This window comes from Ceratina calcarata, unplaced genomic scaffold (genome assembly GCF_001652005.2).
Source record: "Ceratina calcarata isolate Rehan_Ccalc_2016 unplaced genomic scaffold, ASM165200v1 scaffold48.2, whole genome shotgun sequence".
Classification (NCBI taxonomy): Eukaryota; Metazoa; Arthropoda; class Insecta; order Hymenoptera; family Apidae; genus Ceratina; species Ceratina calcarata.
The window spans coordinates 1045715-1064316 of record NW_017172225.1 but is presented as its reverse complement, the minus strand read 5'-3'; the positions used below and the strand labels follow the sequence as shown (position 1 = coordinate 1064316).

Sequence of the window (18602 nt, the reverse complement as noted above, 5' to 3'; positions counted from 1 at the left end):
CACGATCGTTCACAGAAGATCACTGATTCCTCGCCGATCTCCTCCGGTTCGAAATCCTAGACGTCCTGCTCGGAGGTCTGCTGGAGATCGGTTCCACGTCCGATTCCTTCGTCGACTGTTCCATTTCGCTCTCCTCTTCAATTTCCTTTCCGATAGCCTCGTTCAGGTCGTAAAATTTCTCCGATTCTTCGCACGGTATAGAGTTCTCCGTTTTCGTGCAAACGAACGTAGCCTGCACCGTCTCGTCGTTAGAAACGAAGAAAGAATCGATCTGATGGACGACTCACCTGATTGAACACGGTCTCGGCGGGACAGATGAAGCTCCACCGGATGGAGCCCCTAGCCTGCGGCATGCAGACGTGGAAAATCTGGCAGTCGTTCTCCATGTCCGCGTAGTATCCATAAATTCTTTCCTGGCAGGAGAAACTGTCCACGATGTTCTCCCTGATCAAAGTCGCGTTGTCTGGAAGCGTCAAACCGGCCGTCTTGTTCTGAAAATGTTTCTTTTATGAAAATACGGTCTTCTCTTCGTGTAGTGCGCGTTAACGAACCCTCAATTCCACGACGGGCCTCTTAGCCCTTTGCTGCTGAGGCAGCCCATAGACGATCGCGATGGCAACTAATAAAATGAATAGATGAGCTTGTCGCGACATGATACTCGGGTTTCGAGTTTTGTCTTCGGAGATCCTGAGAGAACTGATGATTCGACCCGTAGAAGGGTGTTATATAGCGACGTGCGCGTAAAGATCTTGAATATTGTATGAATGGCCGATTCTCGGTAGACAGAAATTAGTAAGTTCATCACGTTTGGACTGCCAATGACCATCCAGCAGACGTCCACATCATCCTCGAAGGCCCCGATGCAAATCGTACCTGTTGATGTGACGACTGATAGGATCCACCGCGAATTCCCATGCCTCACGAAATTCATGACGCTCATTCAGAGCTGTCGTCGATCGCTCGATTTCATTTGACGATTATTACCATTCGGATAAAAGATTCATAATGCAGGTGTTTATTGGTATTAGATTTCTGTGACGATTTCATCTGCTCGTAACTCGAGCAGTCCACTTGGTTCAGTAGACGTCAGGCGGAGATATTTATCTCTTTGCTCGACTCGAACAAAGGAGCATTAAAATGCCCTTTGGGGTATCGCGGAGGGAACGATTCCTAAAAGGAATTACCAGGCTTTATGAATATCCTGGGGACGTGCGAAGGCTTGAAGGACGCGATGCAAATGCGCCGGGATGAAATAATGCGAGGCGAATCGAATTTCGTCGGCTGATTAAGAAAAGTTGTACGTAGCGCGGGCCGCGAACAAAATTTCTATATAGGAAACCGCCGGAAGGATCATCCCATCACGAATTTCGAATGATTCCGATGCTACGCATGGTGGTGCTTTGGCCGCGGTCCAATCGCACGGAAAGAGGTTCCCAGGACCGTCGAGGCTCTTTTAAGGCCGAGCGCCGGTCACTCATATTCGGGGTTTGAATACTTAATTCCATGGGGAGCGCGATTACGAAACCCCATGCGCTCGCTGGTCGTCGACCATAGCCGAGCCGTTCGGTGACTCGTTTCTGTCACGTCTGCCACCTGTTCAGCAATTTCTCCAAGCCGGTCTACTGGTATTGAGGGGTCATAATTATAGACAGGGTCATTATTAAAATAGTTTACTGCTTGTACATTGTTCATGGGCGTTGAACGATGAATTAACAAGATTTGGCAGATGAGGAGCGTGATAGATAACAGGTACGCAAAGTGGACTTTGGTACGTAAACGGGATCTTAACTTAATAAATGAGGGAGACGATTTAACATAAATAAAAATAAATAATTTAACATAAATATGAACTCAGACTATCCATCGGGTTTCATCGAACTCGCTTAACGAATGTCTAAACCTGAGGGTAGAGAAAACATACACGACGACGCGGCGACGCGATCGCGTCGCGAGTCTTTGCGGTTCTCTAGGAGCTTTGCGGGGCGTAGGCGGAGTAGGCGAGATCTTGAGGAGAGTCGTTGCTGGACCGTCCCCAGTAACCGGAATCGTGATCATCGTGGTCGTAGTGGTGCTGGTGCTGAGCGTGTTCGTAGTAAATGACTTTGGATGGTGACTTTTTCAGGTCGATCCAGAACCTGGCGGCGTTGAGGATCAAGGTGATAACGGCGATCACGAAGAACTTCACTTGGAAGTGCGTCGAGATCAGCTGGAGCAGCAGGCTGATCTTGGCTTTGAACAGCATGGCCAGACCGAGGAGCTTCTGCAGATGCTTCTTCTTCCTCTTTCCAATCTTCTTTCCACGTCCCTCCTCTGCAACAAAACGAGTGGGTTATTGCGATCCTGAAACCATTACTTAATTCGTTTCAATTGGTTCGTTCACGGTGTAGAGTAAGAGTGCGGATTCTACACTTTCGCTAGTTTCCATCTTCTACTATCGAGATCCTTTAGGATGTTTGTGGAATCGTTTCTCGGTATGATTAAAGTTACGTGCTCGAGATCAACGAGCCCAGTGACCCAGAAACTTTTGCTGGTCACGTTGACTTTCTCGCGGGGTTTTAGGACGAAAATATTTACGTTGAGCGAAAGCCAGGGCAATGATGGTCGTTCATAAATATGTAAATGAACATTTCTTGAATTAACGAGATCTGCATAGCATTGATCCTCCGCGTATTTGATTCGCCCGTAAAGTCGTACAAATTCTCAGTCTAGTTATAGCTCATTCAATAACCGGAAGATTGGCCTGATCGTCAAATTGTTCAATTTTCTGGCTACGTTTTGCTCGAAAAGATAACGATGACAATGGGGTGGAGTACCGTTAGAGTAAATTTGCTTGTCATTAAACGCGTGCAAACCGAAAGACAAGAGTCGGTGACGTATCGGATGTTGAATCGTCGTTGACCTAAAGACACGTATTCGCTCGTCGTCGTCTGTTCGAGCGTCTAATGAGTAATTATAGGTTCGTTCGCCTCTATGTCCAAAGCCAATGAACCAGAACGATAAGGTCTAGGTGGTAATTGTACACGTGCCGTGTGCGATCATGTTTTTCTATCTTTCATTCATAAACTCCGATCACGTGGCGAGTCAGAATTATGAATCGAACAAAAGTTAATCAAAGAAAATCTCAAGTATTTTAATTGTCGATCCTTCTTTCGGAGAAAGTCATCGATGATTTCGTCGAAGTCTCACCTTGCTCAGTTTCCGCGGGTTGTTCAGGGTGTTGAACGTCGTCGATGAGTTCGGCCACGAAATTTCCAGCCTGTTCGATGACCGAGCTCATGGGAGTCTCGCTGGTCCTCCCTGTCACCTGCACCTCGATCTGATCGATGTCTCTGGCCAGTCTCGATGTCAGACATCCCAAGGTATCGTCGTCCGCGATGCAGTTCAGTAAACTCTCGTTGTCTTCTTTGACGGTCTCACCTTTCGCGCAGAGGGCAAGGCCCAGAATCAGGGAGGCGATCACTGTTATCCTCATTTCGTATGTTCTCGAGATTCGGCACTGGCACACTACGCGAGATCACAGGTACTACTATCCGACCTTCACCCTGTCTAAGTCTTTTCCTTCCTCGGCTCGGTCGACCTTCCGCTTTTTATATCCTTGGACCGCGTGTCACGGGCACAAAGTGGTCGATGATCGCGTCTAGGTCGAACATATATGAGACTGTAACCCCTTCCTTCTGGACTTCCGCCAATCGTGTCGGTACTGTTTCGAGTCAGACCCCGGCCGGCATCTCCCCACGCGTGCCCGTTATCGTGGCTACGCATACTTTACTGAAATCAAGCCGCGCGTCTCCTTAAGGAATTCTGGCCACCTCGTGGGGTCGAGGTGCTACCGTGAATCGGAAAAGAATTTTCGAGGAGAGAAGAGCCACGATTTATTGCTCGGACGTATCAATGAATTTTTTAATAGACTCGCCTCCTTACATCCGCCGAATCACCCGATCTCCCATTGCACGTTCGATCAAATCGCAATTGGATCAGATTCGAAACTCGCTTCCCGGTGCAAATGAATTTTTTATGCCGCGTCAGACGTGAGACTCCCCCGTTGCTGAAAAAAAACCGTAATGGATTCAGGATCTCGCGTACACTTGGCACGCGCATGAGTCACGTACGCGCGTGGACCGGGCACGAAAGAAATTCCGCTCGAACTGCGCCGGGATGCTAATACAACCTAATTCCGGCGATCTTTTATCGTTATTTAAAGAATTGAGAGACACGAAATCGTAGTGAAATCGTTGGCTTTCGAAACAGCGCGCATTTTATTATGACTCCCCATCCGACGCGCCGTTTTTTAATTTTCCTTCGTAAACCAACGATCACGCGGGAACCGTCCGAGTAAACGAAGTAAACGCCGTAAACGCCGTAAACGCCGCGTGTCAAAACAGTTTGCAAATTATCCTCTTCTCATGCAAAGGAGTTCACGCTTGTCACAACATCGTTTCGCGTTGATCAGTTATTAACGAAGAAACTAGGAAGAAAGCATCCCCGATTGGTTTTACACTCTTTGTTAAAACGACAGCAGTCGTATTCTTTTATTACCGTACAGATACAAAGTCATAAACACTGTTTTTAACGAGTTCTTGGAGAATCATGAATGCTTTCGAACGTCGATTAACGCGTATCGATGAGATACACAAAAGTATAGAGGGACCGAACACTGAACGGACTTCCGCAACGCAATTAAACTCGTAACCCGGTGGCGCGGATCTGAATAAAAACGGAATGCTCTCACGTAAAAGGGCGACGTACGTACGGAGGGATTAGTCCGGGTTCGTTGATTTGCCACGTACATACGCGAGGTGCATCGTGCATTTTGTAGTTTAGAAAACGGTATAGACCGTCCTATTCGATTGGAGGTGTCGATACAGGATCGATGACGGCAGCATACTAACTATTAACTATCGTGGAAGGTGGGTTTCTGGCACGTATACGCACCGCGAATATCGAGGCCTTGAAACAAAGTAATTCGACATTGACAGGACTTTCGTTACGTATGCCACTTCGCCAATTGTTCAATTAGGACTCTTCCGTTAGAGGAATGCAATTTCGGTTCGTTCGTCGATTAAATCATGGAAGTGTAAATTTCGCACTTTGATATTCTTGTTAAGAATCTTTAATTGTAATTACAATGGAACGTTTTATAGATTACTAGTTTCGTGATGTCTAAATTGGGAATTAGAGACTTGAAAGTGATCTCGGATGAAGCCGATGGGCATCGTATTAATTTCGATTTCGACGTTGAATTTGAGCGTCAGAAAAAAGGGAAAACCGGTACATGGAAGTCCGAGTTTGATCGCTTCAGAATCTGGACCGAAATGCCGTTACGCGAGGTCCGAAGTAGGTCACTGCTGAATATCTCGTTATTGGTCACTCGTTTCTCTTTGGTCGACTTTAACGTTTTATTACGTTCGATTACGTGGAATACTCGTAATACTATTCGTTCCCGTGTAGTTTTGCCCAAACGTTACAATTGCAATCGCCGCGTGTATCACAGGTAGTCGAAATTCGTTAAGGTAATCGATTATGGTTCGGTATGGTGAGGACGTAGAAGAACGCTGTTTCATTCATCTTCCCACCCAGCCTTCGTCGTCATCTTCGGGCTCGTGATAAGTATCGTAGTAGTGATTGTAGTGATATTCGGGTTTATGGACCAGCACCACTTCCGACTTCTGAGAATTCTTCAGTAAGTTGAACAACAGCACAGCTATAGCAAGTTTCCCTACGAAAATGCTTCGGAGTAGGCTCAATTTTATCGAGGCGAGAGCGCTCGGCAAGAGCATCAACTGAAAAATATCGGGAATTAAAACTCCAACATTCGACTTTTATTCCAATGTGTAATTAAAATGCGAACCTGCATAAACATAGGAGCCATCATCATCGCCATTCCAAATCTTTTCATGAGATCGCTCATATTTTGGAACCTCAAACGACCCATGCCTCGTTCCTCTGATTCGTGTCCTTAGGATATCGTCATTATATTTTTTATATTGTTCACCAATTTTTTATTATCATTACTTACCGGTCACAAGAGAGGACAGCTTCAATTTGACGCTCGCCTCGTCGTTTCCGATGTACAACGCGACACTTTTAGAAACGTCTATTCGTAAAGTATCGTTCGAATCTCCGGCGTGGACGATATTTACGAGAACAGTCGCGAAGCACAGGCACCGAAATATTGTTCCAACTCCATTCATGGCTACGCTTAGAAAGCCGGCACTTAAACGGAAACGCGAACTCGTTAACTCTTCGATTATGACGGCGACTCTAATTATTGTTTCCCCTCATAGTGGCATCGTTATGTTACTCATTCGATTTCGATTGCACGTTTTAATATCGTTCACCGTTACTTAATGAGCTACTGTACTATGTAATTCGTCCATTCCACTTCTGACCCCGAGTGTCAAGCTACTTCCGTTCTTCCCATTTTCTTGCACGGTGGACGACGACAGCTTCCTTTGATCGATATCTATTTCGTAACCCGAGCCGAGAGCCGTCAGGTTCGCGTTAGATCGTCAAGAATACTGGGTGATTTCGTTCTAAGCGAAGAATAGATATTTCGCTTTTTGCGCTCACCCCACTAGTGGAAACTGGGTCTCCGAGATGCGGTCTTATATCATCAGCACGCACGCTGGGATTCGCGTGAGTTCGTCAGACCTTGACACGCGGAAAATTCAATTTCGTTCCCCGGGCTTGAAATAAATCCAAATACACAGAGGAGAAGTCGAGCATCGACAGTAATTCGACTTAAACGATTTAATAGATACGTTCTAGAGATACATAATTCGACGGAAGGATAGGACGCAGGCTCCTTACAAAATAAATTACAGAGTTATTACTAGAATGAGGTAATCGTGAGGTTGCTGCTTAAACGTAACGGTTAATCAATTTTGGCTTCACAATTTGGTCGATTGCGCAACGGTCCGCGGTGCAACGTCGAGATGAGATACCAGCTTTATATCTCTGAATACTATGAGCGTTGCTGAAGCCACAGCTTTCGATATTTACTTTGGTACACGGGATCGTTGCGAACGAAAATCGCAAATCGATCGCGTTCTGCTTCCCTCCAAAGGATTGTATCGTCGTCTTGTTCGACGACATATCGTTCCCCTTAAACCAAACCTACAGTTAATAGGATCGGAATCTATACGAAATCCGTGTGTTGTACGATTCACCGATACAGAATCGAGCGTGTAATATAATAATATAATAATCTAGATTGTGGAATCGATCGAATTGAAGTTGAACGTGGTTTGGCGTAAGGGGAACGACGCAGCCTAGTTCCGATTGTGGTCGCCGAGGGATCGGTTCCCGAGAACAGGCAGGACTCGTTCTAGACGAGTCGTATTCATCCTCGATAGTAGTAGTGATCGTCGTCTTCTGGACCACTGTGCATCCAAGCATTGTACGCCTGTGCATGAGCAGAGGGCATGCCGTTGTGGACGTGCACGTGGATAGGTTGGGCCTGTTGCTGCGGCCCATTGTGCTGCCAGCCGGTGTTAAACTTGGCCATTATCGTGCTCACCTTAAGCATCAGTAGAATGGCACCTGCAACCAAGCATTCAGATTTTTTTTACGGTCCGCGGTGAAACTTCCATCGTGCAAGAATTCGACTCGGGGGGTTCCTCGGGAAATGGGTCAGTGTCTCCCGATTTCGAATGCTAGTCACGCGCCATCGAAACCGGACCGTTACCTATCCGTACGGGCGATACCGAATAATGCTTACCAATGAGCAGTCCCTTCAACGAAATCACTGTCAACACTATTAACAGCGTCATCATGACTCCCATTTTGTACATCATCGGCATCAGCATCAATTGTAGCCGCTTCACGCCGAAGGTTCGACCCTGTCCGCTCGTCGTTCCTAAATTATTCAACATTCAAATAATCATTAGCAGATCATAGATCTTACATGGACTCGTGAAAATCGTCGATCTGATCATATGTAGCTAGGTACTCACGTTGTGCATCGTTCCCGACGAACAGATTGTTGAGGAATCTTCCAAGTTCGAAGACGGCGCGATCCAGGCTCGGGGCCTTTGCGACGGACGACAATTTGGTCGGTTCATCGCGTCCAGGTCGACCTTGGTCATCGATCGTAGCGAGATCACCACCACCACCACCGACTAGGACACTCTCAGTTATCGCGGTTTTTGGAAAAGTAGCCGTGAGCAACGCGCAGCACGCGAGTGTCCAACCAATCGGCCGCATCATTGAACCGGTTATGATCACGTGATCCTCATCGACGGACCGGGGATCGGATCCCAATCCGGTAAGAGAGTTCTCCCGCGAACCTCGCAGGTTCCTCGGCTCTTCTTCGTCGCCTCTTGGAACTCTCGGTACCACGAATTTCTACCGCAGAGCGTGTTAATCGAACTCGCGCGAGCGTATGATTCGGACGAGCGGGCACGGCGCCGTTCGAACTCGAAGAAGGAAGGAACGCGTGTGCGCGGTGGGTCTGCGCGAACGCTCTACGAATTTCCTCTCTTCTTCGGCGCGGTTCAATTTCGTCAACGTGCCCCGCCGCCGCCGCTCCGTACTTATCAGTTTCGGGTTTTATTAGAAGCTCCGCACAGCGCGCGATCCACCGCTCGTCGCGTTTATCACGCCCCGATCCTTTCATACTGCTGCGCACGAGTCCCGTATGATCCTTCGCTCGAAACGGAGGAACGGTAGCTGAAAACCGAGGCGAAAGGTTTTCAGCACCTCACTCGCGCATTCTTCGCCGGTCTGTAAGTTCCTGACAGAAACTTTTTGCTCAGGGTACGAAGCGAGTCCTTTTACGTCAGAGGTTTTTCGTGCACCGAACGTGCGCCATGTCCCACTTTCTATAGATACTAATGTCACGGTCACTGTCCCGCAATCATCCGTGTACATTCCTCGGCTCGAGTAGGACTGCTAGCTACTTGACCGTGGAAACGTGTCGTTAGACGGCCCCGGTGTCAGCGACATCGTACGTCGATCCACTTTGGCAAAAACCTTTCATCATGTCTCGCCTCTCCTCTATCTCGATACGTCTTAATTTTGTGTACGATCACGCGTTTACAGCGTATCTCGCAATCTTTGTAGAATCAGAATTTTAATTGAAGCTAAATTAGCCTCAGCTACCTCGAGGCGTAATTTAGTCGAGATTACAAGCGGTAACGACCGACCAGAACCGTAAGCTGACCCCTTGACGATTCATTACCAACGATAATTGATCTACGCTCGGATTGTGCGGCGAATTTTCAAGTAAAATTTCAACAATAATCGAATGGCGTGTCGATAACGCTAAGAGCAGGTAAACCGACGAAGGAAAGTGCGTCCGGTTGGTAAAATTGTCGGAGGCTCGTTGTGAGGAGACCTTAAGAGCAGGTACTCATAGCGGATAAAACGAAGAGAGACTGCTGGTACAGGTTTACCGCATCGGATTTGCACGGTGAATCCGGCACGGTGGAAGGGACCGAAGATGGAAACACAGGATTGGAGGCCATGTTGGAAAATACCGCTTGACCGTAAAAATTCTTCACCCTCCCGTACCCTGTTGCCGAGTACTCGCTGCTCCTCTCCTTGCCTTCTTTCGCGTTTCAAGGACTAAAAATCCAACCCCTTGCACCAGAACCAGAAAGGCGGTATTGAAGATCGACTTGAAACCCGGTCTGCCAGCCTCTCTAGCCTTCTTCGACCCGTTGCTCCTTTTAGCTTCTCTGAAACGCTGTTCTCCATCCTAGCGTTCCTCGACTTCTTTCGAACACCTTTAGAAAGGATGATCCTCAAATCGCCGGTTCTAACAAACATCGTTCGGATCGCTTCCTGTGTCCCGACGAGAAGAATCATATGAATTATCGTACGGCCGTGTTACGAAACGGGCATTAAATTGAAAGTTACACCGAGCTATTATCGTAACTCGACGAAGGGTTAAAAAGTGACTCGTAACGATACGGAGAAAATTGCGAGAATCGCGATTCCGTGTACCGATAAGCAGTTGAACCTCGGCTGGAATTCCGTTCTTGGGTGTCCCGGTGCCTCGGCGACTTTTTTCGGGCCGCGGAGTCGCGTGTGCATCGACCCGGACCTCGTAGATCAACGCACGGGCAGAAAACCGGAAACGAATATGAGAGGCTGGGTTCGCCTGGCGCGTTATTTTCCGAGCACCACTGCTTCAAGGCTAATTGCCTCATTACGATCCTCGCGAGGAAGAAAACGAACCGGACGAGCGTACCGCGACCGGTGTAAATAACTCGTTGCCTTGGATTATTCGGATGGCCGATCGTAAACGAGAAGCAGAAGCGTCTGGCTTCTAATAAACGTTTATGGGGACCTCTTATCGCAGGTACAGACAAATGGCGAACACCTCCTGCCTAATGGCCTCTCGTTTCGTTCGAAACAACTTCGAATGTTCGCGATGAAACACGGTAATTATATCCACTGACTGGATATACCGAAAAAACGAACCGTTCGATTTTTTTAGCTCGACAGCTCCCTCGTTGCTAACGTGGAAAACGGCACGGTGTAAATCTTTTCCTCGCGACGATTCTGCGACTCTTTGTTCCCGAGGATCTGAGGAACGAGCATTAAGGACGAGCAAAATGCATTCTACACCCGTTAGACCGCGGACTCGATTTGCTCTCGCAACCCCGGGGGGTTTCGTAGAGAGGGGCACGTCGTAAAAAATGGAATTCCCCGCTCGTTGCCTATCCACCACGATCACGCGAGTGCCCCCACGTCTACCTTCTCGTCGTGTACATACGTTCACGGTCATCTTCCTTCGCGTATGTATTTACCGTACATATTCCGGCATGGCTGACCATAGAGACCGGCTCACAGAAGTGGCCGAGACATTCGCCTCTCGACCGCGACCATGAGAGCACTCGACCCGCGACGCCCGCCGATCTTCCCCCGTTTCTTCGTTTCCTTCGCGCTTCTGTTGTTTGTTGTCCATATCTGCGAGCCGCGCAGTGTACGCGAAAACGGGGACCCGGTCCCCTCCGCTGGCCGTTCGGCGATCGACAAACATGAAGAGGTAAACGCGGAATCAGTGTCAGTTGACTCTCAAAGACTCGCTTCTGAGCAGCATGACTCCGGCTCCCGAGTGCAAGGATCTTCTCCAGAAGACCATCGAGTGCGAGGAGAGCTCGGCGGTTCTCAGGACGAAAAAGTCGTGTCCGAGGAGATCATCACGTCCGACGAGCAAGCCTCGGTGGTCGGAGGAACGAGACGGAACGTGGACGATTCAGGAACCAGCGAGAGCAGCGAGGTGTTGAAGCAAGAGGACGAGGAGTCCAGCGTGGCGAAGAAACGGAGGCGAAACGATGTCGCGTTGTCTGGTAAGCCCGAAGTCGAAGCAGAGGCGAAGGACGAAGCGATCAGAAGGTTCGACGTCCAAATAGACACCGAAGGTGTTCCGCGACCGAGCGTCAAGAATGAGCCACGGAAATCTGAAGAGATCCGCGTTTCGGAAATTCAAGACGAGGTGCCTGGCTCTTTTCGGCAATCGGGGAAGTTAGACGAAGTCATGAAGAACGAAGAGGACGCTTCGCGACCCGAAGAGAGCAGGGAATTCAGGTCGTTCGCCGAGTCTCAAGGTAAATCTAAACGAAAGAGTTCTACGGTGTATTTGAGCGCGGAGGAGAAGAAGATATCCGACGGAGAACAGCAGTCAATCGTAGAGGGGCAGATAAAAAAATTGATATCGATTCGCGACGGGGCGTTGGACGCGCAGAAGGATAGCTCGGATCCGAAACTGGTAGTCGGGGTAGACGAGGTCGCGATCACTCACGAGGAGATTCGAGACGAGGATAGGGTTTTGGGAGAGAGACCCGCGAATACGATCGCGGAAAAATGGAAGGAACAGACCGCGCGATTACAAGAAATGATCGAAGACGAGACGTCCCGGTTGAGTTTGAAAAATCAGGAAGTTCTTCCCGACATTCCGAAGTTTACGGAGAATCAATTATTAGAGGCTCTGGAGCGTATCGTGCAGTTGACGAAACCGGAGCCTTTGAACGTCTCCTTCCCGAACAGATCGATAGAAAACAGTTCTCTGTCCAACGACCAGCTGCAAATTCTAAGATACACCGAGCAATTGCTGTCCCCTCAGGAACGGCAGAAGTTCGATGATCGCGTATCGGCGTGCGTGAAAGAACTCAGTTTCATGAACTGCGCGAGAATCTTCGTCTGGCCGGTGATCGCGTACGATCTTCCACAACCGATCGTGGCATCGCTGTCGCCGGGTCTGATAAATCTCAATTTGTTACCGAAGCAGAAATCGGGCAGGGCTCAGAATCTCCAGCAGTTCCGACTCTTGACTCCGGACGCCGTCATTTACAACATCCTCCAAGACGCTTTACAAACTTATCCGAGAGACGAGACTTCCGTTTCCTACATCGATCCGAACAACGACACTTTAAACAAATTATTGACACCCGATCAATTGGCCATCCTTCAGATGGCCGAGAAATTTTTGCCCGAAGCCTTGCGCAGAGACTATTCCGAAAAAATGTTCTCTTGCGTGAGAAGGTTCGAGTATTTCAGCTGCGTCAAGTATTTCGCTTGGCCACTGGTCAAGCAGTATTTCCCAGCGTTGCCCGCGTTCCCTGATTACCAGAGCTGGTACCCGATCGTCGATCTCTCCCCGCACTATCCAATCTTCCCTTTCCCTGGCTCTTTGGAGGACGTCGGCGAGCTACCAGAGGTCGTCGACGCTGACGGGACCAGAGCGCGGAAACCGAGACCGGAAGTGGTGATATTCCAGGTTTTACAAAATACGTTGAAGGAGCAACAATCGCGAACGTCGACCTCGCAATCGTTTCTCGATCAGTCGTCGGACACTCACGTGGCTCTGATTCCCGAGGATCAACTGTTAACAATCAACTTGGCCGAACAGTTACTACCGATCTCGTATCGACCGGAATTCGTCCAAAAGACCGTGAGATGCATGAAGGAGTACAATTACCTGTCTTGCTTCAAATACTCGGCTTGGCCCACGGTCAGACGCTTTATCCCCACTCTCCCGGATATTTCGAGAATTCTTCCAGATTTTCACGCGCAGGCAATCTCGGACATCGGTGCTTACGTACCACAGATCTCGACCTATCCCGATCTCAGATTCTATCTGCCCGTTAACGAAGCTCCGATAAGGGAAGCGTCGACCGCGCAAGCTTACGTTACGTTGAAGAAACCGGAGAATTTGTTGAAAACGTCCGACGAATTGGAGATCAAGATCATAGATATTTTATTGAAAATGAGGAAATCTCTGGAGAAAGACAAGGAGATGTTCATGTTGGCAGGGAACGCGGTCACTTTCACCAAGAGGCAAATCGACATCTTGCAATTAGCCGAGTGCCTCATACCGTCCTCCGCCCGGTCAGCCTTCGTTTCAGAAATTCTAGCGTATCTCCAGAAAAACGACAACTTCATCGATTCCGCTAGACAAGTGATATGGCCCACCCTTTCGAAATACGTACCGAGCTTACCAGAATTTCCAGCGTTAGACATTTTCAAGGAAAGAATCGACGTGGGCGCGCAAGAAACAGTGAGAACTAAAGAGAGTACGATCGCTCCCGGAGAAACTGTACAGGAACGAGGAACTTCTGACTCCGACAAGATTTACTCCCAGGACAAGGAATCGCGAAACCGAGTACCCGACGTACCAGTGATCAGCGTGTCTGGTACCAGGTTCGTCCCGATCTTTACGGAACATCCGGAATCTGTGATCCTCAATATTCTCCGCTCGGTTCAACTGCAGTCATTCAAAACGACTTCCACGACTCAGGCTCCGACGATCAAGAATCAACAGTTTCTCGATTATCTGACGGAACAGCAGGTCAACATCATAAACATCGTCGACTCTTTACTACCCGAGAGTTCACGACCGGATTTCGCCAACAAGATGATCGACTGTCTCCGCGTGAATAATTTCCTAATATGCACCAGAGACGTGATTTGGCCCGTGTTAACAGGATACTTTCCGTGGTTACCGAATTTCCCGAACTTCGGCATAGTAGCTAATACTCCCGCCACTGCTAACTCTTCCACCACGCTCAATCAAAATATTACCGAGCACAGCGCCAGTTCAGACGCTTCGCCCCTTTCCGAAACGGACGTAAAGACTGGACAGCACGGGGACACGACGGTGACGATAACCGACACTAGATTCTTCCCGATTTACAACGAATTGCCCGAGACCATTATCCTGAACATCCTGAAGGCGGTTCATCTCTCGATCCCGAACTTACCTGCTTCCTCGGCTCCATTGAGGACGCAAGATTACTCCGGACGTTTGACAGAACAACAGATAAATATTGTACAAATCGCAGAGAACTTGTTGCCGATACCGGTACGATCAGAGTTCATCGACAGAATCAATTCCTGCACGAAAGAAAGAAACTTCTTGGAATGCACGAGGGACATCACTTGGCCCATGATGGCCCAATTTTATCCGTGGCTGCCCAGCTTCCCGAATTTCGGCACGCTTCAGAATTTGCCCCAAGCATCGAGTTCGAATTCGATCAGATTCCAAGTGTTCTTGTCTGAGAAACCGACGCCGAACCCAGAATCGCAGAAGAGCTCGTTAAGAGAAGCCGAGGAGAAAATACAAAACGCTTTGTCGAACGTCCTGAAGGAAACACCCGATCTGGATCGATCGTACCTGAACGTGACCGATTCTATTTCATCCGTCCTGACTCCGAAACAAATGGACATTATCAAATTGGTCGAGAAAGGACTTCCGGAAGCTGCGAGACTTCCGTACGTGACGAAGATGACCGAGTGCGCGTCGCGTTACAGTTTCTTGGCCTGCACGAACAGCATCAGCTGGCCGACTTTGATGCAATACGTCCCGTCATTGCCGGATCTTTCGAACATCATCGATTTTGGATCCAATCTTTCAACTCTCAGCTCCATTACCATTGGCCCTCCGAGTATTCCTCTCCCTCAGTCGCCACTTAGAGATCAACGATCCTTACAGTATTCTCAACGTCCCGACCCTCGTACCACGTCTCCGGGTAATCTGGAGATTAAGATAACTGGAAACGGGCCGTTAATAAGCATCTCCCAGCTTTCTCCGATCTTTCCGCAACAAATCGGAGTTTATCAATTAGAAGGCAATAAAGACCAGACAAACGAGAACGTACCCTTGAGCAATACCCTTCACCTTCTCGCGACTTCTCAAGGATCGATCGGACTTCAACAATTGGCAGAACTGATTGATTCCAAGAAACAGCAGAAACTTCCGTTTCAAGGAACTTTTAACAACAGATTCGATGAAACTGCAGCTTCCATTCCTACCACCACCCCGCAGCCTGCGAATTATCAAGGACCAATCGAACTTCAGGAATTGCTACAAAACTGGAACTCTAACGTACCACCTCTCGCTAGTTCGCCCGACCTTCTTGCAACTTCTCAGCGTCCAGCCGGACTTCAGCAAAAACCGCAAGAACTGGGAGGACTCGTGACCCAGAACTCGTTGAACGATCAACGTCAGGAGAGCAAGATAAATGAAAGCTCACCGATCACGCCGTCAGTAGGTGAATCTATGGTTTAATTAATTACTGCGGATTTGATACGATTTATAGAAGAATCGAACGTGTAGCAGAATAAAGAATCCGAGCGTACATTGTGATCCTCAGATGATAAGATGCACCTTTTAAACCGATACCATAAACATTTTACTTTGCAGTCAAATCCGCAGTCTGCCAATTTTAACAGCGAATCATTTTTAACGATTGGTCTACCGTAGGTAACGAAGGGGTCCCAGGATACGCCGGCCAGCCGCCGGGCATCCCCTTAGACATTTCCGGCGAGAGAATCACATCCGGCAAACGACAGACAGAGACGAAAGACTCGAGACCACCGGTGGCCAAGGCTAGGAAACGCAGGAGTGCTACGGGCGTCCCAAGTTCTCGCTACGACACCGAATACACGTCCGACGAAATCGAACCTTCGGCGTCGTCGGTCGACGAATTTCCAAACGTCACGGAATCCGAGTATCTTCGAATGTTAATTAAAATAAGAGAGAGGCGAAAATCGTTCGGTGCCAATTTGCCAAAACCGAAACGGTACACCGTCGACGCGTTGAATTCTACCGTCAGAAATAATTTGACGGCTGATCAATACGAGATATTGAAGGCCGTCGACGATCTGGACGACCAGTCGTCAGGTAAGGGTATTGCGTCGCAGGTGATACAGTGTATCACGGGGCTCAGTTTCATCAGGTGTGTAGGGATATTCGTCTGGCCGCTGATCGTGAACAATCTGCCTCTGCCGTCGTTCCCGAGTTTCGGATTCTTCGGGAGATCGTTGGAAACGGAGAACAAAGTGCAGGACTTTTTTGGAATGTCTACGGACAGTTTCGAGAGGGAACTGTTGGAGAGGAGAGACTCGATCGAAGGGTTCCTGCTCGACTGGTACAGAAAATTGGTCGAAGAAAAATTCCAGATGGACGTGGGTTTGTTTAAAATCAAGGGTTATGGGAATAGCGAATTGGGTATCAGCGTCTCCGGGTTCAGAGAAGGCAGAGGGGCGAAGATCAAAGACAACAAAAATCTTCCTAGTATTTTGACGATAATAAGCGACATCATGGAAGAAGTTCTCGATCAACGACCCGAGGGGGAGAAACCGAAGAAGGACAAGGAGAAGAAAGAGAGGAGCATCGACGACTCGAGAGAGAGTTATTTTCAATTTCTGAAGGATAGCGAAGAGTACGTGGACATCAGGAGGTCTATGAACGATCAAGAGATTATCACGATGTTTCTGGACAGGATCAGAGCGAACGATTCCGATTACGGCGACGACGGTTTTAAATATTTCACCGCAGACGACGCGTACAACGCTTTCGAAGTCCTGTTCGGTACGAAGTTACACGACAAGCTCGGTCAGAGTTCGCCGAAAGAGGTGGACATCGTGTCTCTGGATTCGGAAAAGGATGCGGCGGAGCTGAAAGTTCTGCCACTGAACGGCCGAGTGACCTACGACCTCGAGAAAGAGTCCGCCAGAGACCAGGAGAACAGGCAGCGAGAGAAGAGGGCCAAGAACTTCTTCAAGTCCTTCTTGGAGAAACGCCCCGACAAATATTTCAAGGATCATCACATAGAGAACTTCGAACACAATAAAATAACCGAAGAACGTCGTCCTGAAGACGGTAGATCGAGTTTGATCCTCAAATTGCCCTCCTTGCACGACGAATTCTTGTCCAGAATGGTGACCGATTCCGTGGTTCGTTTGAGCAGGGGATTAAAATCTAAAATGACGCAGATGATGCCTGGGCTCGGGTTGATCTTCACGTTTTTACTTCAGACGGCACTGGCCCACGCGCGAACGGCCGCATCGGTGGCTGGAATGCTGAGCAACGTCGCCTTGGGATCGGCTATGTTCGGCATGGTGCGAGACTCGCTTATGGGATCGAACGATCACCCGAAAATTAAATATGTTTACGACAACGATAAAATGGGACCGGGCATCACCTGGCCCTCTCGTTACGAGCCGCATTATTACGGATAAAAATTTTGTCTGATACTTAGAGTAATTATAATTTAACATAACGTTTATCACCGATAGATAAGGATTCCGGATTTTGGAAACGAGAGCTCAGGACGCGTAGACTCTCTCGCCTGGACTTGCCATTTTTAATTAATAAAATAAGAGGGTGCCAGGGTTACAATAATTACGATTATAGGATTGTATTTCAACGCACGGGACTTGATTCGCTATGAGTTAAGATTTGTTTAAGGTTCTTTTTAAAGGCTGAATAACAATGAACGTGTTGGGCTAGCTTTAATTTTTTCCTGGCCGGCGACGATATCCTCGTCGAGTGCCTCCTTCTCGGTCTTCCTCGAGGTCGCAAACGCGCATACGTTTGCGATTTCGTTTTCTTATAGCACGGACTGCAGAGACTCGATCTTAGATTAGAAGTAAAGATGTAGGGGTTTGTTAAGCAATCAAATTCTCTCGTTAGTTCGTGAAAGGATTTCATGGTGGCGGGTAATAATTAGGCTGCGAAGTCGACGCATTTACATGGAGTATAAAACGTATGTGCAATGTTTAGTAATACACGGAATATCCGAGGTCAATAGAATCGACGAATATCTGTTTTTTTTTTTTTCATTTTATAAGTTGACGTTATGAACGGCTTTTGCATGAAGATTCGCAGTCTAGTAATAATAATAATCTCTTAGATCTATCCTCTTATCGATCTCCGTATTTAACCAGTGTGCTCGATTATAATTAAAGAACAAATACATACACACGCATATCGTAAGGTCCTTAGCACGTAAGAACTGTCTCGTTGATGCCACGTTTACGAAAAGAAAATAATAAACGACTGAGAATATTCACGTTCCTGGTTTCCTTCGCGCGAGTCACTTCAACCACTTCTTTCCTTATCTTAGAGTAATTTTTCGAGATGACGATCGCACGAATAATCGTTCCCGTCTCGTTTCTTGCTGTTCGAAACGAGTTTCATCGAATTCCGTTTGTTGATCAGATTTAAGGTATTAGCTAAGGTATTAAGCTATACAGTCAATCCCAAAAGTTTATGTACTTTAGAAAAACGCATTTCCTATAATTAAAAAGAAATCAGACGTCGGAAGAACAATGCTAATAATAAATAGCTACGTGCTAAAAATTATAGA

The 18602-nt window shown here is 47.9% G+C and overlaps 5 protein-coding genes across 5 annotated transcripts; 1 reads left to right on the top strand and 4 right to left on the bottom strand.

Annotated features, from left to right (window-relative positions):
- Window positions 1-3: 3 nt before the first annotated feature.
- On the bottom strand, window positions 4-676 carry LOC108627682 (uncharacterized). The gene is made up of 3 exons (XM_026815706.1): window positions 552-676; window positions 288-491; window positions 4-232 (listed from the first exon to the last, which is right to left on the bottom strand). The coding sequence occupies exons 1-3, from the start codon at window positions 651-653 to the stop codon at window positions 20-22; spliced, it is 519 nt and encodes a 172-aa protein (XP_026671507.1). The 5' UTR covers window positions 654-676; the 3' UTR covers window positions 4-19.
- A 978-nt stretch (window positions 677-1654) lies between these two features.
- Window positions 1655-3686, bottom strand: LOC108627679 (uncharacterized). Its single transcript, XM_018029036.2, has 2 exons — window positions 3187-3686; window positions 1655-2310 (listed from the first exon to the last, which is right to left on the bottom strand). Exons 1-2 carry the CDS (start codon window positions 3470-3472, stop codon window positions 1967-1969), a joined length of 630 nt encoding a protein of 209 aa, XP_017884525.1. The 5' UTR covers window positions 3473-3686; the 3' UTR covers window positions 1655-1966.
- An 846-nt stretch (window positions 3687-4532) lies between these two features.
- Window positions 4533-6503, bottom strand: LOC108627586 (uncharacterized). The gene is made up of 3 exons (XM_018028895.2): window positions 6017-6503; window positions 5849-5955; window positions 4533-5780 (listed from the first exon to the last, which is right to left on the bottom strand). Exons 1-3 carry the CDS (start codon window positions 6189-6191, stop codon window positions 5562-5564), a joined length of 501 nt encoding a protein of 166 aa, XP_017884384.1. The 5' UTR covers window positions 6192-6503; the 3' UTR covers window positions 4533-5561.
- A 185-nt stretch (window positions 6504-6688) lies between these two features.
- LOC108627585 (uncharacterized) lies at window positions 6689-8415 on the bottom strand. Its single transcript, XM_018028894.2, has 3 exons — window positions 7956-8415; window positions 7721-7858; window positions 6689-7542 (listed from the first exon to the last, which is right to left on the bottom strand). Exons 1-3 carry the CDS (start codon window positions 8206-8208, stop codon window positions 7343-7345), a joined length of 591 nt encoding a protein of 196 aa, XP_017884383.2. The 5' UTR covers window positions 8209-8415; the 3' UTR covers window positions 6689-7342.
- Window positions 8416-10834: 2419 nt separating this feature from the next.
- On the top strand, window positions 10835-18467 carry LOC108627584 (uncharacterized). Its single transcript, XM_026815879.1, has 3 exons — window positions 10835-11776; window positions 12239-15500; window positions 15713-18467. The coding sequence occupies exons 1-3, from the start codon at window positions 10835-10837 to the stop codon at window positions 17470-17472; spliced, it is 5964 nt and encodes a 1987-aa protein (XP_026671680.1). The 3' UTR covers window positions 17473-18467.
- Window positions 18468-18602: the final 135 nt, after the last annotated feature.